Source organism: Sorex fumeus, unplaced genomic scaffold (assembly GCF_029834395.1).
Source record: "Sorex fumeus unplaced genomic scaffold, SorFum_2.1 ptg000045l, whole genome shotgun sequence".
NCBI classification, from domain to species: domain Eukaryota; kingdom Metazoa; phylum Chordata; class Mammalia; order Eulipotyphla; family Soricidae; genus Sorex; species Sorex fumeus.
Window position 1 is genome coordinate 2,083,554 of NW_026606102.1, and position 20,750 is coordinate 2,104,303.

Sequence of the window (20,750 nt, forward strand, 5' to 3'; positions counted from 1 at the left end):
ACATTATTTTATAATACGTTAATAAATAACACCTAGTTTGTTGTGGTTACCTTGAACATTTTGCAGCTGTATATTTCCAAGGAGATAATTTTATGCAAGTTTCACATGGTCAGTGAAAGGTAAAATAAATGATGAATCTTTATAACCAAAAGAAGAAAGGGAGAAAGAGAGATGCTATACAGAACAAAATAGTATAAAATGTTTCAGACATGCTGCTTTTCTGGTACATTTTACCACAGGAAAAAATTAAAATAGAAATTAAAAAATGATTGTCCTATAAAAACAACTTTTGAAAGCTTTTCACAATATTGAGCATGAACCTTAAAGATTAGCATGGAAATCTTTCTGCCCATCTGCTTTGCATATATATATGTATATGTGTGTATATATATATACATACTATGCACATGGTGTATGTGTACACCAATGAGGTCTACGAGAGCCACGGGGAAACAGCTGCTCACTCTCCAAGAGAAACCCCCAAACACTGAACTGTAATCCAACCAATCTCAGGTCCACAAACAGTTCATTCTGCCTTCATTTTCACAGACGTGCCTGTGGGAATGCTTTTCCTGTAGATCCCCAACCACTTGCAAAACAACAGATCCGACTATAATAATACAACGGGGTCCAGTCTCCACAGTCAGCTCCAGGAACCTGGTTCCTCAAAGCGGATCCTAACTAGCTGCCTTGACTCGGTGAGTGCAGTTCTCTGGCTTTGACCGGGCTGTCTGCTTCCTGGAAGTTGGGGTTGCCCTATCTCCTCTCACTTGCAAACCTGAAGGACACTCAGTCCCTGCCAGACAATGGTTCTACCTTACGACCTGCTTCTGTCCAACACTTTCTTGGCTAAACTAAAGGAACAGTGTTAAGCCATTAGACAAAATTTCTTTCAAATCAAGTGGAAAGTTGTTATGGTATGAAGACCTTTTTTTTGTGCCAGTAACCACAGTTTTTCTAACAGGACAGGAAAGGTTTAGCCCAACTTTCTGACCAGGAACAAGGATTTCTACATCCTTGGAGTCCCTGCTTCATTCACTAGCATTTTCATTCTTTTTTTTTTTTTTTTTTCATTTCTCCAGAAAGAACTGATGTCAGTCACTGGATTGGAGTGGAATCACATCCTCCAATTCAAGTTCTGTCTGCATCTGCAAGTCTCCTTGACCTAAACAGGTGGACAGTCTTATGCTATGACCTTCGCGAATTTCCATTACAAAAATGCTTGGTGGTTGTGTTCCTGAAGTCTGTGTAATAATGCTGCTGCTCAAATTACAGCTTTCCAAGAAAATCTTAAAAACCATTAGTTAGACTCCATCGTGGAAGCCCATTATCATCCCTCGGGCTCATTAATCCTGTTCTTCAACAATGATGACTGGTGTTATGCCTTCAAGGCCTCTCTTTTCCGTTCCCCCACAAAATGCTGAGTAGGCTCCCCCAAAGGCAGGCTGGAATGTGGGGACTCTCTGTGAGGCCCCCTGACTAACGCTGCTCTCCTGTTTTATGTGGGCGGGGAGAGGGACTGGAGAAAACACACATCCACATTCTTTATCCACAAGGAATTAATTCACGAGTAAGGTAACAGTTTTAGTACTGGATACGTGTTACTGGAATTTGGGTTTCATCTGTGACATCCTCAGAACTGACACACACAAAGCGTTAGCACGGGTCTGCAGCAGAGAGGGAAAAGCTCACACGTTAATACAAGGGCTTTTGGCCTTGATTCTCGAATTCAGACCAGGCATCATTGAGCTCCATGAAAATCATCTTTGCATACTGTTCATAGGGCTGCCCGGTAGCCTACAGGGAAGGAAAAAAAAAATCACAAAACACACATTAGACACCCACAGACATAGGTTTGATTTATATAAAATTTTCACTGCTAGTAAGTGGACGCTGAGTCACTGAAACGTGCTAATTATGCTATCTTGGTTTTTTAAGACCCATTGGTGCAACACAGTCTGTGGTTCCTGTGACCTCCCTAGAAACTCAAAGAGGGCCACAGGAAGCAATCAGTGAGTGAACAGCAGAGAACTAGAGGCAGCAAACGATGCCTCTCCAGGCAACCAATCTTAGAGGGAAATACACATTTTTTACAGATATACTCGAGGCAATCGACGAACAACAGGATGGTCGTGATCGTGATATATAGACATAAAGATGCCTATATCTATATACAAGGCTCAACCTTTAACAACATGTTAGTGATCTCTTACAGAAAGGCTTAATGGCCCCTATGTGAAATACAACAATCCTTACACTCTTTCCTCTAAGGATACTTTTTTCTAGCATTTTCACAACAAACAATACATAATATATTATTTCAGTTCTGCTTTGGGGCAGGGATTGGTGTTCAGGATGGAAACATCTGAAATATGGTGGTGGGAAGGTGTAGTGGTGGTGGGATTGGTGTTAGAATATTAAATGTAATAAAATATTATCAACTACTTTATAAAATTAAAAAAAATTAAAAAACAAAAAAAAATGCCTCTCCGGTCCCCAGAATAGAGTTTCTCAACCTTTGTATGCCCAAAGAGGCACTTATAAAAACAGGAGAAATATTTCATGAACCACTAAGGCAAAAACAAAGTAATTTGTTTTATAAAGATTCTTCTATTCAGACCAGTCAAAAAAAAAGATGGAAAGCAGCGCATGTTGCTGAGTGCCATTGCTGTTACTGCCTCTGTCACAGCGGGGTCCCTGTGAAGACAGCCAGCTGACCCACCTGAGTGAGGAGAAGCAGGACTCTCCGTGAGGCCCCCTCACTAACGCGATTGCTGAGACTAACGTGGAAAAGACGGCTGTGACCTGCTGAACCCATCTGTCACGCGAGCACTGCATCATGGGTGGGTTTCACATGGGTCATGTGGAGCTCAACTTTCTAATCTTGAGTGTCGAGCACGTACATATGTTTATACGCAAATAAAAACATTACTGTACTGAACATCGCCAATGCAGAGAGGGCTACAGTTTCTGTCTGAGTATCGCCTTGACTTGCTGAGATTGTGTCACTCTAAACCTTTGTCACTGCAACCCCCTGGCTGGTTGCAGTGTCTCCAGCGACAAACATTTTTCCTCTGTCTGCCCCTCAGTCCTGCTGCCCATCACAATCCAGGACAGTTTACACTTGAGTCCTCAAAATGTATCAATGGGCTGGAGAAAGAATATAGCGGAGAGGGCACTTGCCTGGCACATGACTGACCCAGGTTCAATCCCCAGCATCGCATATGGTCCCATGAGTACCGCCAGGAGTAATTTCTGAGTACAGAGCCAGAAGTACCCCTGAGCATCACCAGGGATACCCCAAAACAAAAAGGTAAGTAAATTTGTGGTAAACCTTACACCTCTCTCTAGTCATAGTTTCATTCCTTGGTTTTATGGGTTTTTTTGGTTTGGGAACTACACTCAGTGGTGTCCAGGGATTCCTCCCGGCTCTGCATTCAGGAATCACTCCTAAGGGGTTTGGAGGACCAAAGGGGATACCAGACATCAAGCCCAAGTTGGCCATGTGCTTGGCAAGTATCCCACCCATTGTACTATCTCTCTGGCCCCTCCGTTCCATTATTTGTGATGCACAGTTTTATTTCTTTTCACCTGCCTCATAAAATAGAATTGCTAAGTTTAAATTGTAAGTCTTAGGAACTGGAGAGATAGACTAGAGGATAAAGTGCTTGTCCTGCATGCAGCCACACTAAGTTCAACTCCTGGTACTGCATATGGTCCCTGAGCACTTTCAGGGGTCACTGCTGAGCACAGAGTCAGGATTAGCCCCTGAGCACCACTGGGGTGTGGCTTCAAACATCCCCACCCAATAAAAACTAAACCAATGGAAAAAAGAAAGAAAGGGGCAGAGTGATAGTACAGCAGGGAGGGTATTTGTCATGCTTTCAGATAACCCGGGTTCAATCCCCAGCACTTCATATGGTCCCCTGAGCCCACCAGGAGAGATTCCAGAGTGCAGAACCAGGAACCCCAAGCATCACCAGCAATGACCCCAAAACAAAAACAAACAAACCAAAAAAGTAATATGGAACAGGGACAGTCACTTCTTAATGATCAAGGGATATGTACATTATAAAGAACTCATGCTCCTAAACATTAATGCACCTAATGATGGACCATCAAAATATTTAAAGTAAATTATGAGACCTGAAGGTAGATATTGATAGCAACACAATATCAGTTGGAGTCTTCAACACTGCTTTATCACCTTTAAATGAGTAACTAGACAAAAGCTCAACAAGGAAACACTGACTTTTAAGGAAGAAATGGAAGAGATGGGATAGAACACATATAGATGGTTCTTCATCTCCCCCATACACCCAAAGTTGAAAATTCATTCTTGTCCAGCTTACATGGGACACTCTCCAAGACAGACCTCATGCTGAATAACAAAATATGCCTCCATAAAATGAAATATACATCCTTTCAGATGATGATGCACTAGAAATGAAATTTAATCACAAACAGAAATGAGGAAAAAACTATAACATCTGGAAATTCAGCAACTCACTACTGAACAACCAGTGGATCCAAGAGAAAAGCAAGAGATTTCTGGAAACAAACAAACAACAACAAAAAAGAAGGTACAAGCTACTGGAACACACAGAACATGACAAAAGTGATGTTAAGAGGAAAGTTAATAGCAATACAAGCATTCATCAGGAAGCAAGAAAGGGCCCACATAAATGACCTAACTGCACATCTTAAGTTGCTAGAAAAAAAACTGACAAAAGGAACCCAAAGCAAGCAAAAGGAAGGCAACACTAAAACTTAAGAGAAGAAATTAATGAAATAGAAACTAAAAACACAATACAGAAGATCAAGAAACCAATACCTGGTTCTTTGAGAAATAAACAAGATAAACCATTATCAAGACTCACAGAGAGAGAAAACCAGAGTAACTGAATCAGAAATCAAAGGGCACAAGTTACAATAGGCACCACAAAAATTCAAAGGACCATCAGAGATTACTTTGAAAATCATTATACTGTAAAACTGGAGAACCTAGAAGAAACTGGATAGATTTTTGAACTTTCATAACTTCCAAGGTTGAATCAAGAGGAAACAGAGTACCTGACCAGGTCAATTACTCTCAAGAAATCAAAATTGTGATCAAAAGTTGCTCCCAAAGCAAAAGATAAGGGCCAGGTGGGTGTACTAGTGAGGTCTTTCAAACCTTTAAAGAAGACCTCCTTCCAATCCTCTCAGGCTCTTTCAGAAAGTTGAAGAAATAGGAATCCTCTCAAACAGTTTCTATGAGGCAAACATTACCCTAATACCACAAGCAGACAGAGACATCACAAGAGTAAAATTAAAGACCTATATCCTTGATGAACACAAATGAAAAGATCCTCAACAAAATATTAGTGAACGAAATCCAACAATATATTTGAAAAGATCATATACCATTATCAGGTAAGATTAATCCTGGGGATGCTAAGATGATTTAATATATGCAAGTCAAATCAAAACAACAATGAGATATCATCTCACACCACAAAGACTGGCACACATTCAAAAGAACAAAAGCAACCAGTGCTGGCGTGGATGTGGGGAAAAGGGGACACTCTTTCACTGTTGGTGGGAATGCCCACTAGTCCAGCCTTTCTGGAAAACAATATAGACAGTCCTTCAAAAACTAGAAATTGAGCTTCCATATGACCCCACAATACCACTTCTGGGAATATATCCCGAGGGTGCAAAAAAGCACAGTAATGACATCTGTACCTATATGTTCATTGCAGCACTGTTCACAATACCCAAAATCCGGAAACAACCCAACTGTCCTAGAACAGATGACTGGTTAAAGAAACTTTGGTACATCAACACAATGGAATACTATGCAGCTGTCAGGAGAGATGAAGTCATGAACTTTGCTTATAAATGGATAGACATGGAGAGTATCAGGCTAAGTGAAATGAGTCAGAAAGAGAGGGACAGACATAGAAAGACTACATTCATTTGTGGAGTATAAAGCAACATAACATGAGGCTGACACCTAAGGATAGTAGATACACGGGACAGATAGATTGCTCCATAGATGGAAGCCTGCCTCACGAGCAAAGGGGAGAAGGCAGCTGGAATAGAGAAGGGATCACTGAAAAAAGAAGGTTGAAGGAATCGGTCAGGATGGGAGATATGTGCAGAAAGTAGATAACGGACCAAACATGATAACCTCTCAGGGTCTGTATTGCAAACCATAATGCCCAAAAGTAGAGAGAGATTATGGGGAATCATGTCTGCCTTGGAGGCAGGGGGAGGGTGGGAAAGGAGGGGCACACTGGGGATACTGGTGGTGGGAAATGTGCACTGGTGGAGGGATGGGTGTTTGATCATTGTGTGATTGTAACCCAAACATGAAAGCTTGTAACTATCTCACGATGATTCAATAAAATTAAAAAATAATAATATATGCAAGTCAATCAACATAATTAATGCACAATAGCACTACAAGAAAAAATGAAAATCAGATGATCATATCAGTATATGCAGAGAAAGCATTTGACAAGGCCCAACAGCCATTCATGATTAAAATGTCTCAATAAAATGGGGGTCTGAAGGAACTTTCCTCAGCATATTTAAAGCCATTTACTACAATCCCACAACGAACATACTCAATGGTGAAAAACTGAAAGTCTTTGCTCTAAGACCAGGCAGCAGGCAAGGTTGCTCACTCTCACCACTACTATTCAATATGGTACTGGAAGTTTTTGTCATAGCAATTAGTAAGAAAGAAATATTAAGGACATCCAGATTAGAAAAGAAGTTAAATTCTCACTCTCTGCAGATGATATGATAGCTACTGTACTGAGAAAACCCTAAATACTCTATTAAAAAACAAACAAAAAACCCAAAAAAGCTCTTAGAAACAATAGACTTGAATAAACTTTTAAAGTGACAGGCTATAAAATCAATGTGCAGAAATCCCTGGCTCCAGATAGGAGAGAGAATGGAATACTATGACAATGACAATTGGAAATGATCATTCTGGTCAAGAACTGAGTGTTGAAAGGAGGTAAAGGAATATACATGATAACCTTTCAGCATCTGTACTGCAAACCACAATGCCCAAAATGAAATATATATATATATATATATATATATATATATAGAGAGAGAGAGAGAGAGAGAGAGAGAGAGAGAGAGAGAAGAAAAGTATCTGCCACAGAGGCAGGCAGAGGTTGGGTGGCGAGAAGGAAATTGGTGGTGGGAAATGTACACTGGTAAAGGGAGGGGTGTTGGAATACTATATAACTAAAACTCAATCATGAACAACTTTGTAACTGGATTTCACAAGTGACTCAGCAAAAAAAAATTAAAATTAATTTAAAAGCTGGATAGATGCAAAAAAGGAAAAACAAGAAATCCCTGACTCAAAATTGACCTGTTGAAAAAAACTCAAGGATGTGGCCTTTGTGACTGAAATTTCTAGGCTCTCACAGAGTCCAGGATGGGCTACTTCCCCCATCTTCCTGTTCTTCCAGAAGCTGGCAGTTACACCCATGAACTCCCTCTGGTGCCAAATAATCTCATTAACCAGCCATGATCCAGAGACTCATAAATAAATGTAGAAAGAGACCAACGACTTCCTTCTGGTCCCCATGCCAGGCTGAATTATCTGGGATACCCAAAGTTCCCATTCAGTCAAAAATTCAACTCCAGCTATATCATCTCATTCAAAATTTTAGAATTCCTGGAGTGCGTGGCAACATCCGTGGCCACACAACATCTCAAACTCTACATGATAAACCAGGAGTAGCACACCACATTGTATGGGATATAAAGTAAAAGGCAATCAATCTGAATTAAGAAAATACAAACACACAAGGCTTAACCTGTAACAACATATTAGTAATCTCTTCTACAAAGGCTTAAAGGCTACATGGTGAGATACAATATTCACTTACTTTCTTCTAAGGAAATATTTTTTGATCATTTTTAGCACATTATAACAAGCAATACAAAGTAAATTTTTCAGGGCCTGCTATACAGGCAGGCTTGAGGGATGGATGGGAAAATTGGAAATAATGGTGAGGGAATGTGCAATGGTGGTGGGATTGGTGCTGGAATACTGAATGTAATAAATCGTGGGCAACTTTATAAAAATAAATTTTAAAAATAGAAATCCCCGGCTCTTCTAAATGAAAATAGATTAAGATTAAGATTAAGATTAAAGGCCCTCCCGTTGATCATCGATTTGCTCGAGCGGGCCCAGTAACGTCTCCATTGGAGACTTTGTTGTTACTGTGTCTGGCATATCGAATACTCTCGGTAGCTTGCGGGGCTCTCCGAGAGGGGCGGAGGAATCGAACTCGGGTCGGCCATGTTGGCTGCGTGCAAGGCAGATGCCCTACCCGCTGTGCTATCGCTCCAGAAAGGAAAGAAATTAATAAAAACAATCCCATTCACAATTGTGCCTCAGAAAATCAGCTCTAAGTGCAGTTTAACAAAAGAGGCAAAAGAAAAAAATGAATAAGCTAGATAAAGTTTCATATTAAGTTTTGTACGCTATAAGATATAAGAGGAAGACTATACTTTCATATATCATTTCTATAAGTCAGAAAGAGAAATAAAAGTGGACACAAGGAAATGGGAACACATCCTGTTACTGGATTGGAGGGACTATTATCATCAAAATGATAAATGTGCCCAAAGTATTATACAGATTCAGTGCAGCTCCTATAAAATTACACAACGACATCTTTTAAAGAAATAGATCAAATGCTGTTCAAATTTATATGGAGCAGTAATTCCCCCTCCTCTGCTCCAAGTAGCCAAAGCAATCCAGGAAGAAAGAAAATAGGAGCATCCTCTTCCCCCAAGTTCAAACTACACTCTAAAGCTGTAGTAATCAAAATCAGTATGGAGTGGGAATGAGGCAGACTCTTAGGCCAATGGCATGAAATAGAGTCTAGAGACAGATCCTCAGGTATATAGAAGTTCATTTCAATAAGGGAGCAAAAATACTTTGTGGAGCATGAAAAGTCTCTTCAACAAACGTTATCGGGTTCTAGAGAGATAGTATAGCAAGCAGGGTGCTTGCCTTGCACAAGATTAATCTGGGTTCAATCCCTGGCATCCCATATGGTCGCCCAGCACTGCCAGAAGTAATTACTGAGTGCAGAACCAGAAATTACTCCTGAGAATTGCTGGGTGTGACCCAACAACAAAGAAATAAAAAATGGTACTGGAAAAACTGTTTGGTCACATGCAGAAAAGATAAGAATTCAGATTCCTTTTTAACGCCATGCACAAAAGTCAAATAAAAATGGGTTAAAGACCTGATATCAGATCTAAATCCATAGATTGTATTGAAGACTTTATAACATTGAATCTAGAGCATTCTTTAATGATTCAATGCTATTGGCCAAGCAAGTGAAAGAAAAAGGCAAACAGAACTATGTCAAGCTTAGCATTTTCCACACTGCAAAAGAAATGACGAGAATTAAAAGACACCCCACAGATGAAGAGAAAATATTTGCCCACCACTCATCTGATAACGGATTAGTATCCAAGATGTATAAAGCAAGTGGTGGAACTATACAAGAAAAAATATACCAACCATATGCAACAATGGGGGGAAGAGATGAATAGAAATTTCTTCAAAGACATACCGATGGCCAAAAGAAGTATGAAAAATGCACTGTATCACTAGTCATGAGGGAAATGCAATTCAAAACAACAATGAGGTATCATCTCACATCAGTGACACTGGTACACATCACAAAGAACAAAACAGCCAGTGTTGATATAGGTGTTGGAGAAAAGGGACCCTCGTTCACTGCTGGTAGGAATGTTGTTTGGTTCAGCCTTTTTTGGAAAACAATACGGACACTCGTCAAAAACTAGGAACTGTGTTCCCATATAACCCAGCAATTCTACTTTTTGGCATCTACTCCAAGGGCCTCAAAACTCTATTCATAAAAGATATTTGCACTCCTATGTTCATTATAGAATTATTTACAATAGCCAAAATATGAAAACAACTCAAGTGCCCAAAAATAGATAACTGTGGGGCTGAAGCAATAGGACAGCAGGTAGGGCGTTTGTCTTGCACACAGCTGGCCCGGGTTCGATTCCCCGCATCCCATATGGTCCCCCAAGCACTGCCAGAAGTTATTTCTGAGTGCATGAGCCAGGAGTGAGCCCTGTGCATCACCTGGTGTGACCCAAAAAGAAAAAAAGAAAAGAATAGATAACTGAATAAGGAAACTAGGATCCAAATACACAATGGAATACTGCATGGCTATAAGATGAAATTAGGCAATTTGATGCTACATGGATCATGTTGAGTGAAGTGAATCAGAAGGACAGGGACAGACACAGAATGATCTCTCAAATGTGAGATGTAAAGATACATAATAAGGGAATAATATATGCAATAGAAACAGAACTGGTCTCCAGTAGGAAACTTGCCATGGTGGGGAGGGGGGCAGGTTAGGAAGAAAGCAGGATAGGGAGCAGGGGACACTGGGACAAAGATGGCAGGAAGCAGACACTCTAGTGGAAGTCGTAGGGCTGAAATATTTTATGCATGAAACCCTATCATTAAGGGAACTGTAGCCCATTAATACATGTACATAGTATTGACATCTGAAAACACATTTCAAATGTATTTTTGTATTTGAAAATGAAAAGAAACTGTTTTCAATTTCTTATTGAAAACAAATAAGAAAGATGAGATTTCCGGGGCTGGAGCAGTAGCACAGCGGGTAGGGTGTTTACCTTGCACACAGCCAACCCAGGTTCAATTCCCAGCATCCCATATGGTCCCCCAGCACCACCAGGAGTAATTCCTGAGTGCAGAGCCAGGAGTAACCCCTGAGCATCACTGGGTGTGACCCAAAAAGCAAAAAAAAAAAGCAAAAAAAAAATGAGCTTTTCACCCACGTCAATGGGGTGAAAATTAGATTAGTGAATCTACATAATGAAAGCAGGATACTTCTGTCCAGGCTCAGGAACTCTGGAGCGGAGGTGCAGGGGCATGTGGGGAGAAGCTTACTCACCTTGTCTGGGTGTACCACCAGCACCGCTCTCCTGTACACCTTCTTCACCTGCTCCGGTGTCACCAAGTCTGCCATGCTCACCGGCTTCCACTTGGTCTCCCCCTCCCACAGCACTGTGTGCATGGTGGACAGCAGCGCTCGTATGTTCCTCTCTTTGCCTTCGATCCACTCCAGAATCTGGAAGTGCAGAAGGCATTGAGAAGGTCAAAGATCGAGGGGCTAAGGAGACGGTTCAAAGGGCTGGAGTGCAGGTGGGAGGCCTGGGTTTGGTCCTTGGCACTGAATGCACCCACGAACACTGCCAGATACAGACCAGAAACCAAAGCAAAAAGGGAAAAAAAATTCAAATGTCTTTGCACCTCAGGCCTGGAGTGAAAGCACAGTATGCAGGGTGTTTATCTTGCACATGGCTGACCGGGGTTCAATTCCCAGAATCCCATATGGTCCCCCGAGCACTGCCAGGAGTAATTCCTGAGTGCAGAGCCAGGAGTAACCCCTGTGGATTAATGGGTGTGACCCAAAAAAGCAAACCAAAAAAAAAAAAAAAAGCCTTTGAGCCTCAAAGGTCTTCTTTGGAATTGTGGGTGCCCTCCTGCTCTACAACCAAGATATTGGGGTTCCTGCATACCCAGGCTGATTCCTCACCCGGGGGCTGGCTTGCCCACTCCATCTCCTACTAGAACAGATAACTCCTCTTATGATTCAAAAGGCTACTCAGAAGTTTCCTGCTTGCCTTTGGGAGTTTGAATTCCTTCCTTTCCCTACTATGCCAACCCCACACCCTGCTATCCACCGCAGGGCTTAATGACTCCTTCAGAAACTATGAACTCCAGGAGGGCTCCAGGAACAGCTCTGCTTCCTTGAATGTGAAACTAGAAGGTCACAACCTCCTGTAAGTCAAATGTGTGTGTGTGTGTGTGTATATCAAATGTGTGTATATATATTTAAATATATATATAAGTCAACTATATATGTAAATATAGTTGACTTATACATATATTTAAAATTTAAAAATTTTTTTTTGCTTCTTGAGTAACACCCGGCAGTGCACAGGGGTTACTCCTTGCTTTGCACTCAGGAATTACTCCTGGTGGTTCTCAGGGGACCATATGGGATGCTGGGAATCAAACCTGTATCGGCCACATGCAAGGCAAACGCCTTACCCCCTGTACTATGGCTCCAGCCCCAAGTCAACTATTTTTATAAAATAGAACAACGTTTCTGCTATCCCCAACAGAAACCCTTACTTAGACTTCCAGAATCAAAAGAAGATACAAATAGAATTTGTCCACTTTGAGTGTGAGGAAACTTAACCAGGAATCTCATCCCCCTCTCGCAGCCTCTTCTTCCATCTTGCCAAACCCCCAGGTCTCATTCTATAGGAAGCGGCAAGTGTACCACCCCAGGTACATCAACATTCTCTACCAGGAAAGGGAAAGATCCTGAGGGTGTCCTGGTACCCGGTCTATATTGAAAGTTCTCAAAGGCAGCATGAGAACATAACACATTCTTACTCTCAAACACGGATCATTTACCTTTGGATCTGAATAACATGTCACTTCTTCTAGAGTGCACAGAATGGAGAATATTAAAGAAATGAAACTGCATGCCCACCCTACCCACCCAAGTCACCTGTTAGAGGACACAGGGGTGCCCAGCGCAGGACTGCGGGCACCAATTGAAATACACCGCTGGAGGGCTGAGACAGCGCCCTCTACAGGTCAGTCCCACACCCAGGCACCACACACTTGACCTTTGCGGAGAATTCTCCCCCTGGGGCTGGGTTGGGGCGCTCAGACCTTTAATTTCTCAGGATCCATTTCCTTGGCCATTTCCTCCTTCCTCATCTCAGCTATTGTTCGAGGCCCCTTTTTGTCTTTGTGTGCGCTGAAACCTTGGCTGGACAGGAGATCTTCAAAGTCGGCTGCCTTTTGTTTCCCTTCTGCATCGAAAATATAGAGAAGCCATGACTAGTTTGTAAACATTCCATAACGCCTTTGTTTCAAAACACTGAGCATCTTCAAAGTATTTGAGTGGGATCACATTCTGTGAGTAGGGCGATAAGACTCTTGCACCCATCTTACAAATGAGGAAAAGAAAGTGCAGATAACTTAAGAGATCTGTCCAGACACATACAACACATCCAAGACAAGGCAAGGATTCAAAGTTGGAGAATCAGATGAAACTCAACTCCACTTACATAGTACCATGTTTTAAATAGCTGAATGTACTCTTGATTTTCACCTCAGCTTACCCCAGGCCTACAATGAGTTTGTTATCATGATGACACTAAGAATTATATTTTGGTACTTGAATTATATTTTGGTACATACGCAAACACATTCCTGCCACAACCAGCTGACAATTCTAATGTTTGAAAATGCTCTTTCCCTCCTCAGTCTGGTTCGATCTTCCCAAACACCAAAATCTCAAAGTGAGAACTTCCGGTCCACCAATTGTTAGCAATACAAACATGGAAGAGGCTACTTATCAATCCCATGTCTCAATGTCTTCCTCTTCATAAAAGAAGGTTGATAATAGCACAGGGTTCGTGTGAGAAACGATCAGGTGACATTTTAAAGTGCTTAGAACAGAGCCTGGTTATTTACATGATTGTGAAATGAAGATGAACCATTTCAGTTCAAATTCAGCAGTCAATGTCTAATCAAAGTTGGTATCTGAACTGAAATGCATCTCTATCTTGTGAAATGTTCTGTGCATATATATTCACCCAAGGACTAACATGTAAGTGTGCAGGGGCTCAGGATATTGGCTTTCTTGTTTGCAGCAGTGGGCCCAACGTTTTCTGCAGTGAAGGTGTTGCATAAATATGAAGTGAAGACATGAGACTACAATGGAAAGGAAGTCATCACAATGTTCTCTGTATTCCTGACAAAAGAATTCCTTTTGTGAAAAGGAATCTCTGTGCACTGTGAAAAGGCATCTCTGTCAGACCCAGGAGGATGGTGGTTAATCCATTTATTTTTTGTTTGCTTTTGGTTTTGTATTTGGCCCATGCCCAGCGAGGCTCAGGGCTTATTCCTGGCTCTCTGCATTTAATAATCACTCCTGGCAGTGCTCAGGGGACCCTATGGGATGCTGGGGATCAAACTCAGGTGGGCTGCGAGCAGGCAAGCGTCCTTCTCACTGGACTCTCACTCAAGCCTGAGAGTAGTGGTTAAAGCAGGGCTTCTGAAACCAGACTGCCTGTTTCCCATCTTGGATCTGTCGCAAGTTATCTGGACTTAGGGCTAGAGCAATAGCACAGCGGTAGGGCGTTTGCCTTGCACGCAGCCAACATGGCCGACCCGAGTTCTATTCCTCCGCCCCTTTGGAGAGCCCGGCAAGCTACCGAGAGTATCTCGCCCGCACGGCAGAGCCTGGCAAGCTCCCCGTGATGTATTCGATATGCCAAACACAGTAACAACAAAGTCTCCAATGGAGATGTTACTGGGCCCGCTCGAGCAAATCGAAAGGGTATTTCTTCATTGATATCTCTCAATGATTATGCACCTGTTAAGAGAAGATGGATGATGGAGATGATAAAAAAAATACATAAAAACTGCTTAGAATAGCCTCTGCCATAGAGTAAGCACTCAATAAATGTTAACTATGGCTGATTGGAAAAGCAGAGGCTGTTCCTTTTCCTGGTTCCTCTGGAAAAAGGACTGTTTTCTCATCACGCCCCTATACACGGCATTCTTGGGCATGATCCAATCAAAAGAAACAATCACCCAACAGATGAGAAGAAACACAAATGCCCAGAACACAAATATGCCTCTCACGGGCAGGCCAGTATAAATGTGAACAGTGCTTTAAAAGCACTCCCTCTTCTATACTCTCACAAGCAACCACCCACCCTTCCACTCACAGGCATTTACCATTCATCAAGTGTCTACTAGGGGCCGAGCACCACGCTAGGTGCTAGTGTTGAAATGGCAACAAAAAGACATGGCGCCCTTCCTCCCTGTGTGGAGTGAGATGGGGAAACTAGACAGAGAAGCGAAGCCTCAGATGCAAACCACACCCTGTGTTGGGAACGAGGTAAACTAGTTGTCCCAGGTACCACCCAGGGAGTCCCAGATCATGATCTCTCTCTCTCTCTCCAACACTAAGCTTGCCACTTTAATGCCCAAAGGTAGAGAGAGTATAGGTGAAATTGTCTGCCATGGAGGCAGGAAGAGGGTTGAAAAGGGGAGGTATACTGGGGACACGGGTGATGGGGGATGTGCACTGGTGGAGGGATGGGTGTTTGATCACTGTATGATTGTAACTCAGGCTGCAGTGATAGCACAGTGGGTAAGATGTTTGTCTTGCATGTGGCCGACATGATCGACCCGGGTTCAATTCCTCTGCTCCTCTCGGAGAGCCCAGCAAGCTACCGAGAGTATCTCGCCCGCGTGGCAAAGCCTGACAAGCACCCTGTGATGTATTCAATATGCTAAAAACAGTAATAACAAGTCTCACAATTTGTTGTGAGACATTACTGGTGCCCGCTAGAGCAAATCGATACAACTGGAGGACAGTGCAGTGCAGTGTTATAATTGTAACTCAAACATGAAAGCTTGTAACTGCATCTTACAATGATTCAATAAAATAAAAATAAATAAAACAAACAAACAAAAACACTAAGCTTGCCTCAGAAATGACAGACACAGGCAGACTCACAACACAGACAGGTCATCTGGTGGTCCTGACGTAGCCCATCACACTTACCCAGATTAGCAGCTCCTTTGCCCCGCTCGCTCTGCCCAGCTGGCACGGATGAGAAGCTCACGTTGTAGTTGGGCCTGTTCTGGGGTGAGGAGTGTGGCATGCTGGGTTGGGGCTTCGACTGGGTCTGCTGCCAGTTGTAGCCAGCACCTTGCTGCCACCCGCCCCCCATCGGCTGGGGAGAGGCTTTCTGAGGTGAGCTGAGAGGTGGGAATCCTCCACCCAGTCCAGTTGGTGTGGTAGGCTTGCTGGCAAATGAGGAACTGCCTACAGGAGAATAAAAGGCAGGGGTGGGGGGAAACGTGGCATGAGGAAGAAGGTAATGTGATTTTGAGTAGCCTCTATTTTCGTGCCCAAGTTCTAGTTTGCAGGTATTTCCATGGAAATTACCAACATTGGCAGCACCATTATAATTTACCTCCTTTATAACTCAGCAAATCACAGTCAGAGACTTCCTTTAATCAGCCACCATGACATTCTGTTGGATTGGAATTGACAACTGGTTGCATGGATTGACAACCCTGTGTTTTCCCTTTGGATGAACAAACCCAGCACTTCCGTGATTTTCTTAAGTACACACAGCAGCACGTGGCGGCAATGCAGCTTGAACCCAGGCTCCGACCCCAAGTCCAAAAGCGCTGGGTCTGCCCAATCTGCCACCCCTTCCTTCCTTCCCACCCACCCATTATGCCAATTCTGCTTCTTCCCTGGCATAGAAACTACCAACAAACACAACTGGATGCTCACTCCCTAAGGTACTATTACACTTCCGTGATCAGGATTATTCATTGTTTATTTAGGTGCGGGTGGCTGAGTACATACAAAAGGTGTCTTTGAAATATCGCATGTAGATTTCTGTTTCCTACCTACATTCTGTTTCAGGAGAATAACAGCCAATATTGTGACAACTTGGATAAAGGCGGAAAGTTTTACTCAAGCTTTGAAAGAATGATCATGACGATCTCTTCTCTATCTGATCATTCTTTTAAAATTTGAATAAGACCAGATCTGTGGGTTAAAAGTAGGTAAGGGAGATTCTTGATAATCTTTCAGTATCAATATTGCAAACCATAATGCCCATAAGGGGGGGGCGGGGAGAGAGAGAGAGAGAGAGAGAGAGAGAGAGAGAGAGGAGAGACAGAGAGAAGAGAAAGTACCTGCCATAGAAGCAGGCTGTGGGGGTCGAGGGGGCTGATGGAAGAGAACCTGGGGACACTGGTGCTGGGAAATGTACACTGGTGGAGGTATGGGTGGACTACTGTATGAATGAAATTCAATCATAAACAGCTTTGCAAAAAATAAAAATTAATTAAATTTTTTAAAAAAGAACCCTGAACCCATTTGAGAGCCCAATCAACATTTATTCTCATGGCTTTTAGACAGTAATCAAAGTCCACTGAACTCAGTGTCTCAAACTTACTTGCTTATGGAACATCTACCCTTAATGTTGATTGACACAGAATGGGGAAAAAAAAATCCACTTCTGAAATTCTATAGTCTACTTTCTGGATGGAATTTTACAAATCCATCAACCTGCATTATAGTCAGTGGCGAAAAAAAAAAAAAGAGGAGGTGTGAGGATCTCACTGTCTCACAGGCCACAGATTGATCTGCCAGCCCCAGCTCTAGCGTTTCCAACATCATGTTGTGCCTCAGTCAAATTCTCCTGGAAGCCCTGACTTTATTCCTGCCATGAATCCAAAATTTGACATTGGAGATGTCAAACAAGGGGTTAAGCTCAACCCAAATATATATATATATATATATATATATATATATATATATATATATATATATATTTTCTTTTTGGGTTACACCAAGCAATGCTCAAGGTTTATTCCTGGCTCTGCACTCAGGAATTACTCTTGGCGGTGCTTGGGGGGCCATATGGGATGCCGGGGATTGAACCCAGGTCGGCCGTGTGCAAGGCAAACGCCCTACCCGCTATGCTATCGCTCCGGCCCCTCAACCAAATATTTGAAGTCTGCCTCAGTTTTCACATCACCCATTTCAGGTTTTAGAGTAGTTTTCAAGGACACATATGATTTGAAGTCCCAAGTAAGGGTACCAGTTTAATGGGACAGCCGGGATTTCCGTTCGAGACATTTATGAGTGTGACTTCTCTTTACCTGTTAAGTTTGTACCCAGTGTCCCGAGATCAGCAAAAGGATCCAAAGTCTGGGGCTTGCCCTGATGGGTGGGAGTGCCATGCGAGGATCCTGTTGGGCTGGTGGCAGCTGACTTGCTTCCCATTCCAAACCCCCCTGAAATGAAATGAGGATCGTTGAGAAGGAGTTCTTTGTGTTAAGGACAGATTTCAAAATCACAAATCCAGAAAAACGGCTCAACATGTCTCGAAGGCCCAGCAGGGCTGGGGGTTTGGGGATATGTTCGAAGTTGCTCACTCTACTTTCTCTGACTTAAGAGGATGAATGCCTGGTACAGGGTACAGAGAAGGGGTATGTATGTCATTTCCTGGCCACATCCATTAACTACCGTGCCCAGCCGTTTACTTCTCAAGTAACTTAAATTCATTCTCTCCTAGGGGGCCTGGCATCTGGGTGGACATTCTGGCTCTGTGATTTTTTGGCTAGGTGACTTTGGGCATATTGCCTAAATTTTCTGAGCTTCACCATTCTTTCATCTGTTAAATAAGGAAACACCAATTGCTTCAGGAAGTTGCTGTGGTATGCCAGTATGTGGGTCCTGGGGGTGCACGATGACGGGGAGATTTACTTACACTGTGTTAGTAAAACAATCACGCAAGATGACTCTTAGTAAATACCCTACTGGTCATGAGAAACTCAGTTTCTTTATTACAGACAATTTCAGGCCTGAAACAAATTCACTGTGAACAGAGATTATTCAGCATCTACAAATGTCAGGAATTTCCCCATAGTGTACTTACTCAACTCTATAGGATAAGAATCATTAATCCCCTTTTACAAATATTGAAAGACAAGTTAAGACTTACAAAAGTGGGGGCAGGGAGACTGAATAAAGAGATAGTGCTGGAGGGGCTAGAGCGATAGTACAGGGAGTAGGGTGTTTGCCTTGCACATAGCCAACCCGAGTTTGATTCCCAGCATCCTATATGGTCCCCCGAGCACCGCCAGGAGTAATTCCTGAGTGCAAAGCCAGGAGTAACCCCTGTGCATTGCCAGGTGTGACCCAAAAAGAAAAAAAAAAGTATAGGAAAGCACTTGCCTTGCATGTAGCTGACCCTACTTTAAAAAAAAAAAAAAACTTTTATTTCTATTTTGAGGGCTTGGGACCATATGCAGCAGTGTTCAATGGCTATTCCTGGCTCTGTGCTCAGGAGCGACCTCTAGCAAGTGCTGGGGGGATTCATATATGGTACTGGGGCTCTAACTGGATAGGGGTAAGACAGAGAACTTGTACAGAAGCTAAGCTTGCCTTATGCGGGGCCAATGTGGTCAGGACCCACATGTAGTTCCTTGAGCACTGCCAGAGGTCACTCGTAAGCAAAGAGGCAAGAATATCCCCTGAGCACTGTGGGATGAAAAACCCAGAGTGGAGGAAAGGAACTTGTTCAGAAACAACAACAAAAAAATAAAACACATCGAAGTGGCAGAGTTAGAAATATGCCCAGACTGATGGAAACATCCCAAATTTCGTGGTGGGAAAGTGTAATGGTGGTGGGTTTGGTGTTTGAATATTAACTGTAAATCAAATATTGTGAACCACCTTATAAAATAAACAAATTTTTTTTTTTTTTTTTTTTTTGTATTCTGCAAATCTAGGGGATTATCTTTTTTTTTTTTCCCCTTTATTTTATTTTATTTTTTTTAAAGTTGTAGATTTACAATTTTTTGTGCTTTGGTTTCAATTATACAATGATCAGATACCCATCCCTCCACCAGTGCCCATTTTCCACCACCATGGATAATATCCCTCCCACCCCCATCCCCCCATCCCCCCTGTCTCTGTGGCAGGGCAATCCCCTGTGTTCTCTCAAAATAAACAAATTTTAAGAAAAGAAATATACGCAGACTTTATCACTGTTTCTTTCTTTTGTCAAGACATACTTAACAAACGAGACTTAGAAAAATTAATAAGAGCAAACAGATCTATCAAGTCATCAGGGAAAACGCTCTACTGGAAAGTCTCTTTAGGTTATTCAGAAAGCCCACAACAGTCTTTAAGGGGTCCCTCATAGACGGAAGGGTTCCACTTTAGCATTTGGTTAAAAGTATGCCACATATTACCAGCTTTTACCTGGTTTAGCGTGCCAGTCCCATCCTCCTGAAACATCTGGCTGAATGTTCACAGCAGGTGTACTAGAAGCTGTAAATGGAGAAAGGCAAACAGTCAGTACAAGATTCTCAGAACAAGATGCTGGGAATCAAACTCGGGTTGGCTATGTGCAAGGCAAACACCCTACTCCCTGTACTATCGCTCTAGCCCCTCCAGCACTATCTCTTTATTCAGTCTCCCTGCCCCCACTTTTGTAAGTCTTAACTTGTCTTTCAATATTTGTAAAAGGGGATTAATGATTCTTATCCTATAGAGTTGATTAAGTACAGCAGACAGGGCATTTGCCATGCCCATGGCTGACTCAGGTTCAATCCCTCGCATCCCATATGGTCCTTCAAGCACCACCAGGAATAATTCCTGAGTGCAGAACCAGAAGGGGTACCCCTGAGCATCTCTGGGTATGGTCCAAAAAGAAAAAAAAAGATTCTCAGAACCTACTGAGTTCACACAAGTAAAAGATGGCCCTTGTAGGATGTTGCATACTGCCAAGATTCCAAGTCACTTGTCTTTACCTCTGAGCACTTGCCGCGCTCCCAAACACCGAGGAGGTATATTGCATCTACATCTACTGACATGAATGTTTGTAGAGGCCAGTATTACTTGTCACAGTACCTCCTTTGGGTTAATATCCATTTACCTCCATATGTAGACACCTTGGATTATAACTGTGCACATGCTTATCTCCATTAAACTGTGAGCGCCTTGAAGATAATAAGCATCTTAATTAATCTCTGTGCGTTCCACATCTCCACT

At 42.5% G+C, this 20,750-nt stretch overlaps 1 protein-coding gene across 3 annotated transcripts in view; it reads right to left on the minus strand.

The window, feature by feature from the left end:
• Positions 1–1,128: 1,128 nt before the first annotated feature.
• DNAJC6 (DnaJ heat shock protein family (Hsp40) member C6) overlaps positions 1,129–20,750 on the minus strand; it is a 168,413-nt gene continuing 148,791 nt past the window's right edge. For all 3 annotated transcript variants that reach the window (XM_056122382.1, XM_056122383.1, XM_056122381.1), the window contains exons 14-19: positions 19,959–20,027; positions 17,849–17,983; positions 15,723–15,986; positions 12,806–12,948; positions 11,007–11,183; positions 1,129–1,797 (exon numbers count right to left, since the gene is read on the minus strand). In XM_056122382.1, coding sequence (XP_055978357.1) covers positions 1,696–1,797; positions 11,007–11,183; positions 12,806–12,948; positions 15,723–15,986; positions 17,849–17,983; positions 19,959–20,027 — 890 coding nt within the window. In that variant the 3' untranslated portion in view covers positions 1,129–1,695. The remainder of the gene's footprint in view (positions 1,798–11,006; positions 11,184–12,805; positions 12,949–15,722; positions 15,987–17,848; positions 17,984–19,958; positions 20,028–20,750) is intronic.